This window comes from Pelodiscus sinensis, chromosome 15, assembly GCF_052426305.1.
Source record: "Pelodiscus sinensis isolate ZL-2025 chromosome 15, ASM5242630v1, whole genome shotgun sequence".
In the NCBI taxonomy this organism is placed as follows: Eukaryota; Metazoa; Chordata; order Testudines; family Trionychidae; genus Pelodiscus; species Pelodiscus sinensis.
This window is the reverse complement of record NC_143066.1, coordinates 40,816,735-40,829,201: the sequence shown is the minus strand read 5'-3', so window position 1 is coordinate 40,829,201 and position 12,467 is coordinate 40,816,735. Positions and strand designations below refer to the sequence as shown.

General features: G+C 41.2%; 1 protein-coding gene across 11 annotated transcripts in view; it reads left to right on the top strand.

Moving 5' to 3' along the window:
* The window catches only part of ARHGAP17 (Rho GTPase activating protein 17), a 77,766-nt gene that overhangs the window by 36,368 nt on the left and 28,931 nt on the right, over window positions 1-12,467 (top strand). For 9 of the 11 annotated variants that reach the window (XR_012896219.2, XR_012896218.2, XM_075899881.2 and 6 more), the window contains exons 2-7: window positions 1,549-1,588; window positions 6,644-6,748; window positions 7,816-7,892; window positions 10,293-10,404; window positions 10,625-10,701; window positions 11,693-11,804. Coding sequence is in view for 9 of the 11 variants with exons in the window: in XM_075899881.2 (XP_075755996.2) it covers window positions 1,549-1,588; window positions 6,644-6,748; window positions 7,816-7,892; window positions 10,293-10,404; window positions 10,625-10,701; window positions 11,693-11,804 (523 nt within the window). In the remaining 2 variants the exon portion in view is untranslated. Of the gene's footprint in view, window positions 1-1,548; window positions 2,738-2,797; window positions 3,454-6,643; window positions 6,749-7,815; window positions 7,893-10,292; window positions 10,405-10,624; window positions 10,702-11,692; window positions 11,805-12,467 lie in introns of those variants that run through there. The other 2 variants (XM_075899876.2, XM_075899880.2) reach the window with 2 other exon arrangements.

Genomic DNA, 12,467 nt, shown 5'->3' with positions numbered 1-12,467 from the left:
AGTGAACAAAAAGTGAGAGAAGAAAGCTGATTGAGAGAGATTTGTGAATCCTACCCACTCTAGGGATGTAAAATCCCATTTAATTTGTTAACCAGTTAAATGGTGATGTGTAACTGGCTACGTGATTCAAGAAGGGTGAGCAGGAGGGCTCCCTGCCCCTGCCACAATTGGGCTTCTCCAGACAACCGGTGGGCCGTGGGGGTCTGGAACTGTTCCAATCCACACCGGTGAACCGGAACCAGTAAGCATCCCCAGTTAAGGGTGATACTTGCCAGATAACTTTTCACATCCCTAACCCACTCCAGTGGAAGTTCTTGGCAATTAGCCATCTAGCTAATTCTTCTGAAAAATGCACGTTCAACTAGTTGCCAGATGTGCTCCAGAACAGACATAGGAAGTTGGGAGTGTAATGAGAAACGTTCCATGCTGGCTTCCTGGGAGCGGGGCTGGCTCGGCTTGCTGGCACGGCTTCGCAGTCGCAGCAAAGCCTCCTCCCCGTGAGCACAGCCGCCAGCCCCTGCTCTGGGGAGACTTCTCTGTGGACTTTGCAGTGTAAAGTTTATTTAAGCTTTATAGTGCAGAGCCTTCAGCATGTAACCAAGTCACTGCTAGGATTTTTAGCATTCTATGGTTATCTTTTTAAACACATTTTTACATCTCTATTTTTTACACCTTCATCTGAACACCTGGTGGTGGCCACTGTGGTCTTGACTAGACTAGAAATTTGGAAGGTATTAGCATAACATATGTTGACACCCTAATGTAGACAAGTATTTTAATGGGTTGGCTGGTTAGACAAGGTTCTTGACTAAGTGGACCACTGATCTATATGGCAGTTTGACTTAAATTTGGGAGGAAGAAGAAACGGTACAGAGCATGCTATGATTGGAAGTCTCCAGTGCTAAATAGTGAAGCTCCAAGATGCCTTTTCTGTAATCATTTTTTGGAGCAGAAGTGCTCTTTAAAATTATCCTTGGAACTTAGTTTTGCTCTTTCTTCTCTTCTAACTACATACTGATGGATTCCAGTTTGTTGCATGTTTCTCGCATTGGAATTACTCTTGGTTTTAGGCAGCTAAAATACAGAAATGATAGCTACTATTGATGCTTCTTAAATATTAAGAGCATAAACATTTTTTTAGAAACTTGCAATTATATTTGTCTTCTGAGTTAAGGGACAACAAGTATGAATCAGTGAATTAATGGGTTAGACACTCAATGTTAGGAATGTCAGGGTTTCCTTGTTAACCTCACTAATTTGTGGTGTTAGACAAGTGGTGAAAGATTGTTCCTCAGATGTGATCTGCAACTTGCACGTATTATGATAGATGCCACATTGACCATGTGTGCTGTGTATCATAACAGTGTCCATAAACATGTAACAGGATATTATTTTTTACAATGGGAGAGCTTTTTCAAGAGATGAATTCTTCGCTCTGAATATTTTTCCTGTTAACGTACTGCAAGACTTTTTACCCCGACTTCAAATCTTTTTACATGCAAATTATTCTAATCTCGAGACTTACATTTTACATTTTTTTTCTTTCAGAGCTGAGAAAACTGAAGTCCTTAGTGACGATCTATTACAGGTATTGTAACTCAGTTCATGTGCAAGCCTTTTGACTTTATAGAACGCTGCTTGTGGAAACAAGATAATAGGGACAGAAGTTAGGTAGGTTGATTCAGACTGGGCAAACTGATACAGCTGAAGGAGAAGAGAAACTGTCAAGCTTCATGAGACAAAAGGGGATTTGAAAGTTGAAGTACACTAAAAAAGCAAATCTAGATTAGAAGCAAAGAATTTGTAGCTTTTACGTTAACTGGTTTACTGTATAAAAAAATCTTTAAGAATGTAATTGTTTTTCTTGTTGATTCTCTCAGGCACTTTCTAGCTATGAGAGCATTACCATTGGGCAAGGCCGATGACCCAATGGTAATGGGTCATCATTACCATTGTTCTTCTGACCCCTTGTTCTTCTGATTTTCTTTCTGAAAGAGTTAATTTATATGGCTTTCAGAAAAGCTACAGTAAATGCTCTTTCTGCTTACAGAAATCCAAAAGATACCTTCAATTCTGATGAAGGTCTCTAGCAAGGTCTTTTAAGGCTTATTCTGAATAAGCCCACATTCGGTTTATATTTTGCATTTTACACAGTGTTATCCTAACTGTCTTGCTGATATCCATTGGTGTGCTTTGTGTTGTAATGGAAATGTTTTTGAAAGTTTCATATCTTTTTTTTTAAGTTACTTTAAACATAGTACTAGGGTTTGAATTTTTAGATGCTATTTTTACAAAGATTACCAATAACTGTTATAATTGACTGATTAATGGAAGTTTTCTTTTCACTTTTATTCATTCATTTGATGGCCCTTAATCAGTTTCTCCTATATGGGTGGGTCTTTCGCACAGCAAGTAGGGTGAGAAACGTTTGTAACAAACAATGCGATTGCTAAATCCCACACTATGGCTTGGGAATTTGGGTACAGTAATAGCCCCAAACCAATCTGAACTTATTTGCATAACTAGGTTGCATGTTGTCAGCATCTTTGTAATATGATTACTTTTCCTAAAGACTAGCAGTTGAGGCTGAAATTTTCCATGTTTGGTCTCTGCAAAGAAGCTCCTTTTTCAAAATTTGAGAATCACTTCAACTGTTGAAGTTACAAGAGTGGGAAAAATAATTTCAATTTAAAACATTGAAATGCTGATGTTAGAGGTGTATGTACAGCTACCTCAGGTAATCTATCAATTTATCTTATTTCAATAGTCCATCTTTCTCCTGGACTACGGGGTTTACTTTTTTTGCATCAGAAATACCAAATAGTTTTTGGCAACATTACTGAGAAAATATTTGAAGTAAATCTTAAAAAAAAAAAAAAAATAAAGGGGGGGGGGAGCTATATTAAGGACTCTAAAATATGCCATGAGAGCTTGCAGAACTCATCTGTTGTCGTAGTTAGAAAGCAGAATATGAATGTGAAATAAAGACTAACTCCATCTCACTTGTTGCCAACATTTTTTTGCACGCACTTTTCCCAGGCTCAGTACAGACTGGTTACACCCTGATGGAAGATTTTACTCGTTTGTTTGCTTGTTCTTGGGGAAAACTCTTGTCTGATGACCAAAGGCGCAAGCAGTGTAGTGAATATTTTATTAACAGGCTTTTAACCTTTGTTATGGTTTGGCTTTGGCCCATTTTGAAATAGTTGCTCTGATTTGCTGAGTGCCATATTCATGTTCAAATATGCCTGGATTCAATTGAGTGCCTTTCCAAGTCAAGTCAGGACTGCCCTTCAAAAGTAGTAGGCCCTGTTTATACTTACTGGAGATTGACACTGCTGTCTGGATGCAGCAGGGGTGGATTGTTGTAGCAGGTCTGGTGAAGACCTGCTAAATTGATGGCAGAGCACTCTCTTTTCAACTCCAGTTCACCACCAGAATGAGAAGAGTAAGGTAAGTCGATGCAGCACAATGTAAACGCTGCCGTAAATTAACCTAAGATGTGTTGGCTTCAGTTACACTGCTCCAGCTATGTGAATAATGTGACTTAGGTCAGTTTACCATGGCAGAAATATTAGAAAGGCGTTAGAAAGATTAATGTGTCTGTAGGGGCATGTGTCCTACACTTAGCTCTGTGATATCCAGCCTATTGTATATCTTCTACTCTCGAGATGAAGTTAAATGTATCCGTGTTTGAACCTCAAATGAAAAAATGCTACTTTTCTAATCTGTGTAATCTAGAAGAGATATAAGCCATGTAATAGTCCGTGTTACCAGCAAAGTTGAGTCTTCCAGTAGCTTTATTGACCTGGAGAAAGACTAGGAAGACCTACCAAATCTGTTCCCCCTTTATATTTATTTACTTACAATATTTTTACCTTGCCTCTCAGAGCCACTTGTTAGCAACTGAGCAGGAGTTATTCAGAGTGCTTGCTACAGTCATCTTCAGTTCTGTATTCTTCTGCGGAACCAAGTAAAGCTTCATTCTTTTGTTTCCTGTTCTTTTTGTGCTAATGGCTTCTAATCATGCTAGATTTTTTTTTTTAAACAAAGATATGATTAACTCAGATTTTTAGGTAGCCAATTTATTTTGAAGATTTAGTGACCATTAATAAAAAAGTGGCAATATTCTTCAGTAGCCACCCTTGACTTCTTATAACATTGAAGTCTCTGAACCATCCTAGAACTTCAAGAAAGCAAGCACTTCCACCACTGGGGTTGCATGTATCTGGTATAGTAAGCTTCTTCATCTTAGGAAACACAGTAAAAATAAAGTACTCAAGCACACAGTATGTAGCAGAAGTTTGAAAACAAGCTATGGAAACATTGAATTCCAGGCCATCTAGTGTCCTCCTTGGGTACAGAATACTCTGTCTCAAGAGCGGTGGAATCATTTTTGGGGAGAATCCGTTTTTTAATGTCAGTGTTCAGCAAATAAAAAGCAAAGCTGTACATAATTTCAGTGTGGAATTTTACACTGGCAGTTTACATCTTGGTTGATAAAAGTAAAAAGTCTCCTTTTATCAAGATTTACATAGCTAAACCTGAATCTTTCTAGTTAGCAACCTGGTTTAGTTTTGTGTTTAAATGGCCATAGATGCCAAGCAAACAGTTGAAAGCTTTCATGTACTCCCTTAAGGGGGGGGGAGGGGGGGGTAACATGAAAGGAAATCCGTTACTGAGAGCGCTTTGTCAGCACTTTGGGTATAGACAGTTCTCAACATTGAAGAAAAGAGAAATGGCAGCAAGTTCAGAAATGCTTGACACTCAATTTGCCATTTGTGGGGAAGCCCATTATTGGTATACAGTGTAACTTTACAGCTAGTTCCTGTCTGCCTAAGGGCATAATATATAAGCAGAACAAACTTTAATCTTTCCTATACAGAGGTTAATCTATATCTATATTTAGACATAGTCAGAAAATGTATTGCAGTAAAACCTGTTATCCCAGCACACCCGAGGATTAGGGCATGCCGGTAACCTAAAAATTCTGGTTAAATGGGGGCAGGGGCCACAGGAGCTGTGTGGAGGCTGGAATGTGGCTTACTGGGGGGGCCATTAGCTGTGGGGGGGAGGGAGGATGTGGCCTGGTGAGGGAGGTGGAAGCTGGGGGCAGCCTGGTGGGGTTGGGGGGAGGTTGGCCTGCCAGGGGTGCCAGGAGCCATGGGGGGAGCTGAGATGCTTGCTGCTTGCTTCTGGCTGCCTTTCACCCCTCCCTCATGTATGTGCTGCACGCTCGTGTGTGGGGGGGGTCAGTTTCCTCCCCCCCCCTTTCTTTTCCCCGTGTCAGAAATTTGCTGGTTTCTACAGTTTTCCAGATGCTTAAGTTCTAGATAGCACAGGTTTTACTGTATTTTCCTGAATGTTAATTTTTCAGCACTAGCAGCATTTTAGGTGCTTAACTGAAGACGTGAATCTGTTGAGATTACTTCTGCAGATGAAACTTATGTTTTCTATTGTTTCTTAAATAGAAACCATTCTGGCCTCCATTTAATCTTGGTGAGTCATTGAAATGCAGATAAACTGCATTCCTTTGACACTGTACGTCAAGTTTATAGTACCATAAGCAGCCCAACCCCCAACACATTCACTTTTGGGGGAGTATTCTTGATAAGAATCCTTTAACTATTTCCATTATTGGTTTGTAGTGGTTCTTGAAGTGAAATAATCTTAAAATAGCCAAAGACAGTTTAACATTTGAGGTAGCGAGGACAAGGGTTCATATGCACTAAGCAGAACTTACATGCAGATGTTAAAAACATTCTGATTTTTTTTTCTTCCCTCACAAAAACCCTTGAGCACTTCTTGACCTCATCTATCTTTTCCACCCATCCATGCACGTATCACCTTGGCCTCCATCTGCTAGTGCAGTGGTTCTCAACCGTGGGCCATATGGCTCCCCAAAGGCCACACCCTACCTCTAGGGGGCCACATGGAAAAAACAGAACAGTAGGTAAATTATGGACCTTCTTTTCCAACTAACAGCCGCTATGTGGGGGGCTACAGAGGTAAATGAGGCTCAGAAGGGGGCCATGAGCAAAAAAAGGTTGAGAAACACTGTGCTAGTGCATGGACTTGGAATTTTCCTTCGTGCTTGATAACCAGAGGGCAAACCTGCTAGCTAAAGACCAATGATGAAGGTGGGGGGGGGGGGAGGCGGGGGCAGCACTGGTCAAGGGCAACACTTAGGTGGCACTGCACCCACTTGGTTGTCCTCCAGTCCACTTGCCTACAGCTGTAGGGAAGGAGCAGGGCTATTGAATTCTCACTGGGATACTGTCCCTAAATAATGCATGTGGTCATGTCTTTCATGTCAAACTCCAAATCATGGGTGTCAAAGTGGGAACCCCTTCTGGCTGCTGTATGAGGGAAAACAACATTGCCACCTCCTTCCCATCTGTTCTCAAGCCTCTTGAGTTCTGCAGGTCACAACAACATCAGGGAAAGTTTGTGCCACCATCAATGGAAATCATTGAAGTCCCCTTCACACTAAATTTCCTGTCAGCCTTTCTGCTAAACTGAGTTTTCTTTAAGCTGTCGCACTTGAGAAATGCGCAAACATGAACTAAATGTGGCACAGGAGGAAGATGATGTGCTGAGGCCAAGAAAATAACTTCTGTTTTTTTCCTTTTTCCATGGCTAGATTGAGAGACGTTTGGACACAGTCAGATCTGTGTGCCATATTGCACAGAAGAGGCTCACAGCATGTTTCCAGGGCCAGTATGGCACCGATGCTGATAAAAGACATGTAAGTACAAAGCACTTCAGACTGCACTGAGTCTGGTCTGCAAAGCCTTCCATGTACTGAACAGCTGTCATGTCCAGAGTCATCCCATTTGTTGACATTTCCTACTGATTGGAATGCTTTGATATCCTTCACAAGCCAGCCTCAGTAGCCCCACTGTGCACTGTCAGAGCACCTCCTCTGTTCCCTGGCGCTGGGGAATGTGGTTGACTTAGGAGAGCTTTTTAGGTGTGCTGAGCCTCGGCAGCTGCTGCTGGCTTTGTTAGGAGTTTCAGGTGCTCAGTCTAGTTCAGTCGCTAACTCTTAAAAGCACGTACAGAATTCTGTTGAGTAAAATCTGTCAGACCTTCCCACAAAATAAGCTAAATATTTATCCTATAAACATCTGGAGATGGCCTTGCACAAGGTCCCCAATCAAATAACTCTGGTTCTTATACACAGACTTTGAGAACACCCTCCCAACAGATTTTCAAACCTCTGTATAGACCTCAAGCAAAGTTGTAATCTCTATACACACAATAGAATCTATGGCCAGTTTTCATTGAGGTAATCATAGTTAATAGAGACCAGGTGAGAAGATGTAGTTCCAATAGAAAAATCTAAAAGTGAGTCTTGTGAGACACACTACACCAAGTGTTTCATGGTCAAAAACTATAACTGGGTTGAAAAGCAGCCTTGGTTGGTTGGCCTTCTGAAAGTCAAGCTTACTCTGGCTAAACAGCTTGCACTAACTAGATGTCTACTCTAACTGCTTCCTAAATTATGATGCATGATCATTAGCACCTCGACTATATTCAACTTTCTCCTGTGCAGCTTTTAAATTGGCCGTTTAGCTTGAGAGTTAATCTCTCGACTATCCTATCATACCCACAAGAGTAGCAAATATAATTTTAAATTCATTTCAAAGGCCATTAAGCTGATCTGGAACTCTAAATGAAATAGCCAAAAAATACTTCCGTGGAGAGTGTAGGAAAGGGAAGGGCAAACTTTAAAACAGATGCCTTGGAAAAAGACTGCAAAGAGTATCTTAAGGGAGGGAAACTAAATGCTGAGTCTCTTCTCTTCTACAGAAAAAGCTTCCTCTAACAGCTTTTGCCCAAAATATGCAAGAAGGATCTGTCCAGCTCACTGATGATACTCTGTTGGGGTAAGTGCCTGGCGTTTTGTGGAGCTGTGACCCCTCAACGATTAGCTCTGCATGCAGTAACTTCTGTAAAATGTGTCTGCTAACATGCTTGTACCTTTAGTTACATTAAAGTAATGGTTAGGAGCTAATCCAGTTTAAGTGCTGCGTCAGTTTAGACAATCTGCAGGACTGTGCTGATAGTCTTCAGCCCTTAAGTTGATGTTAATTTATTGATCTAGACACATTGGCAGCTTTTTTCATAAAATCATAGAAATGTGGGTCTGAAAGGAACCTCAAGAGGCCAGCTAGCACAGCCCCTTGCACAGTGGCAAGTCTAGACAAACTTAGACCATCCCTGACAGGTGTTCGTTAGAGGTTTTTTTAAAAACAAGTTTATTGGAGAGTCCACATCATGGAATCCTAGAACTAGAAGGGGCCTCAAGAGGTCATTGAGTCCAGTCCCTTGTCCTCACGGAAGGACCAAGCACCAGATATCCCTGAGAGGTGTCTGTCCAACCTACTCTTGAATATCTCCAGGGATGGAGACTCCACAACCTCCCCAGGCAACTTATTCCAGTGTTTCACCACCCTGACAGGTAGGAAGTTTTTCCTAATGTCCAATCTAAACCTCCCTTGCTGCAATTTCAGCCCATTGCTTCATGTCCTGTCCTCCGAGGCCAAGGAGAACAATTTTTCTCCCTCCTCCTTGTTAACACCCTTTTCGATATTTGAAAGCTGCTGTCACATCCCCTCTCAGTCTTCTCCTTTCCAAACTAAAGAAGCCCAATTCTTTCAGTCTTCCCTGATAGCTCATGTTTTCTAGACCTTTCATCAGTCTCCTTAATCACATGCCTCTTTGAAGCCTGTTTGAGAGCTTAACTACCTTCCTGGTTAGAACACTTTCCTTAATATCCAACCTAAGCCTCCCTTTCTGCAAATTAAGCCAATTACAACCTGTCATTCAGTGGATGTAGAAGACAATTGATCACCATCCTCTTTAAAACGGCCTATAACCTACATTAAGTCTGTTATCCTGGCTGTCTTTTCTCAGGCCTAAGCATGTCCTATTTTTAACCTTTCCTCATGGGTCAAGAGCTCTAAACTTTCTAGCATCCTTGTTGTTCTCTGAACTTTTTCCAATTGGTCCACATCTTTCCTAAGTTTGGTGCCCAGAATTGGATACAGTTTTCCAGCTGAGGCTGCACCAGTGCCAAATAGTGAGACGTTTACCTCCCATATCTTACAACAGTCTTGTTAATATACGCCAAGATAATAGTCTATTTTGCAGCTGTCTTTACGTGACTTGTATTCAATTTCTGATCCTCTCTAACACCCAGATCCTTTACAGCTATACAACTATCTAGCCAGTCATTCCCCATTTTGTAGATCTGCATTTGATTTCTTTGCTTAGGAAGGAAAATACTTTTCACTTGTCCTTGTCACATTTCATCTTGTTGAATTCAGACCAGTTCTCCAATTTATCAAGGTCATTTTGAATTCTAATGCTGTCCTCCAAAGTGCACGCAACCTTTTCAAGCTTGGTGTCCTCTGCAGACTTTATAAGATTCACCACTGTTATCCAACCCCTAAAGGAAAATATCAAATAGTATCAGCCCCAAGACTGACCCCTGTAGCATCCCATTAGATACACCCTCCCTGTCTGTCAATGAATCACTGATTGTAGAGTTCTGAAACAAGCTAACCTCAGTAAGCTAACAATGAATTCCAGATTCCCAGGAACCAACATTTTCTTCAAACTTGAAATGTATTCTAATGAGGAGGATGGAGGCTTCCCTAAAAGCCTGGGAATTTATTTTAGGGCTGAGACTGGAACTTAAGGAAAAGGTCATAATATTGAAGTAATCCTGGTTGATCTTTCAGAACAAAGGCCAAATCATGGTCTGGGTTTTGAATCTGTCAACTATGTTGTTGCTTGATATTACAGTATTAAGTTTTTGATATTAAAGGGATGTATGTACATTGGAAAGGGGAAAATCAAACACATTCAGAACCAGGACCTGAAGTCTAATCAAACTATTCACTGAAGGGTCTGAAAGTGGTAGGATGGAGAATTGACCCTGAAGCCTTTCTGCACCCCCAAGCCTGGGGCTGCTTCATCCCCTAGAATAACTTAAAGCATCCGGAAGACATTTCAGTTGCAATAGTAATAGAGATTCCCGAGGGGCTGAACAAAGTGTGCTAGCCATTCCTGCTGCCTGCCTGGGCTCACCCCGATGTGCCCCTGTCAGAGCTAGGAGCAGATAGCATAGAGCCAGCTACCCTAGTTTGGTCAGCAAAGGAATCCCTGGCATTTTCAGAAGCACAACATAGCTAGAAGTTGGACAAAGGGTTTGTCTTGTAGGTGCATAAGAACTTGACTAAACTACACAACGCTTTCCTGTCATTTTTTATTTTTTAAAGGAAGATGCTGGACACTTGTGGTGATGCAGAGAATAAACTGGCAGTAGAGCTTTCTCACCATGAGGTACAGATTGAAAAAGACGTTTTAGAGCCACTAAACCAGCTAACAGAGGTAAGTCACTTCAGCATGCTCTAAGAACACGTACTGCATGATATTTTCTGAGCAAAATCATAACTGCACGCCGCAGTCTTCACTTCTATTTTAAAAAGGTAATCTTTTATTTGTATTTAATGCAGGATTGTGTTATTTTAAGGGTTACAAACTTCAGTTACACATAACTGCATGACGCAGTTCTAAAGTAAATATAAACATTAGATGTCTGTGGTTTCAGACAGAAATCCCCAATGTTCAGAAGCAGAGGAAACAGCTTGCAAAGTTGGTTTTGGACTGGGATTCTGCAAGAGCTAGGTAAGAAGGTATTTCAAACACCATTCAGTTTGTTTAGTACATGTTCAATTCTTCTCCGTGCCTGACTTCGCTCTGATATTTGCTTCTAACGGGATGTAGTGTGCATGTTAACATTTACAGAAAAAAATCAATTAAGTTTAAATGGTACAAGAGAATACATGGGCTTTCTGATATTAATATGGGCCAAATTTAGATCTCTCGTATTGTGAGCCACAGGTTTAGGTAGAGAAGCTGTGAATACAAGAGTGCACCTTTTGTCTACTTCACTTAATTCAATAATTTAATGAGACCAACAAATGTCAAAATCTTATGCTGCATGATATTGAGAAGCATTCCTTGGGGCAGCAAAGCTTATACTGCTTGTTAGATGAATTTGATCAGGAGGTGACTAGAACTTTTACAAAATCCTTTCAGTGTTGTATACTTGGCACCATCTGCTTGTGAATACCAGATTGAGGACTAGGCATCGTTATCGTGTTGGCCATAGGATTTTAATTGTTGCCCTGTTGGAGTGCTTTCGTAATGTTATCGAGTGATTTTTCTCAGGACACTGCCCAACTTAAACGTCAGAGCTCTGTACATCCTGGCTTACTGACCCTGTTATGGATAAATGCCATCTTGATTAAGGAAATGTGGCCTGCAGATATTAAATCACACTCCTTTCTCTGAACTGCCTGGGGTGTTTGGTAGGACTGTTGGTCTTTGCAGAGGCCACATCCATGTTGGAGATGAGTGGCAGCAGGACCCATGCTATCATTGAGTGACGTGTTAGATTGACTTTGCCACCCTGTGTGTCTTCTACAAGACACTAGCATGTTTTACACAAATGACACAGGAGGGGATTTTATTGGGACCTAGATTTGAAACTACTTCTTGTAGCAGTAAATAGATTGTCTGCTTACCACAGGTAAGCAGTTAAGAAGAGGGGACCTGAAAGACTTTGGTTTTTGTAAGTAAGGCATTAAGCGCTGACTGTGTGTCTCTTATACAGATACAGCCAAGCTTGCAAGACCTCGGGGACTAACTTTCAAATGCATCCATCCAAAATAGATTCCCTTAAGGAAGAGATGGATGAGGCTGGAAATAAAGTAGAACAATGCAAGGTAAGGCTGGCTCTGTGAATCCTCTCCTTGGCTAGATCTGCCACTAAGGGCACATCTGTGGATGACTTTGTACACCTTTGTGGCACCAGTTGTAATTACTACCACCATGTCAAACTTCAGTGGGCTGTTAAGCACTCTAAAACAATGTGCCATTAATAAGGAATACCTAGGCTAATCAGCAATACAAAGACTGGCTGGATTGACCATTCTCCTTTAGCTGTTTGTTCCTGATTCTGGGATATCTTACTGCTCTCCAAAAGGTCAAGTACTGTTGTCAATCCCAAAAGTAAAAAGGTTGCCCCAAACCTTGCACTGGTTTCTCAATAAAGTGAATATGGTCTCTCTGGTCTACAAACAAGGGAAATAACTGTGAACATCTCACCATTCGGTCTGCACTGAGATGTCTGTCTGTGTTTACAGACTCTACACCACAAAAGCCGTTAGGTGCCAAGTAGGAGGATGGATTTTAAGACAATAACCTGAAGATTATGCTCCCAATTTCCTCATAACCTATCCCTCAGGTGTCCCAACCCCATACTGGCGATTCTTCACTGGGCTTTGTTCTGCCTTTCTTTACTTTCAAGCTGAGTAACAAAACAGTCAAGAACTGTTGCATCTCGCTACTGTGGAGTTTGGGCAGGAATGTCTTTGAGAAGTAATGAG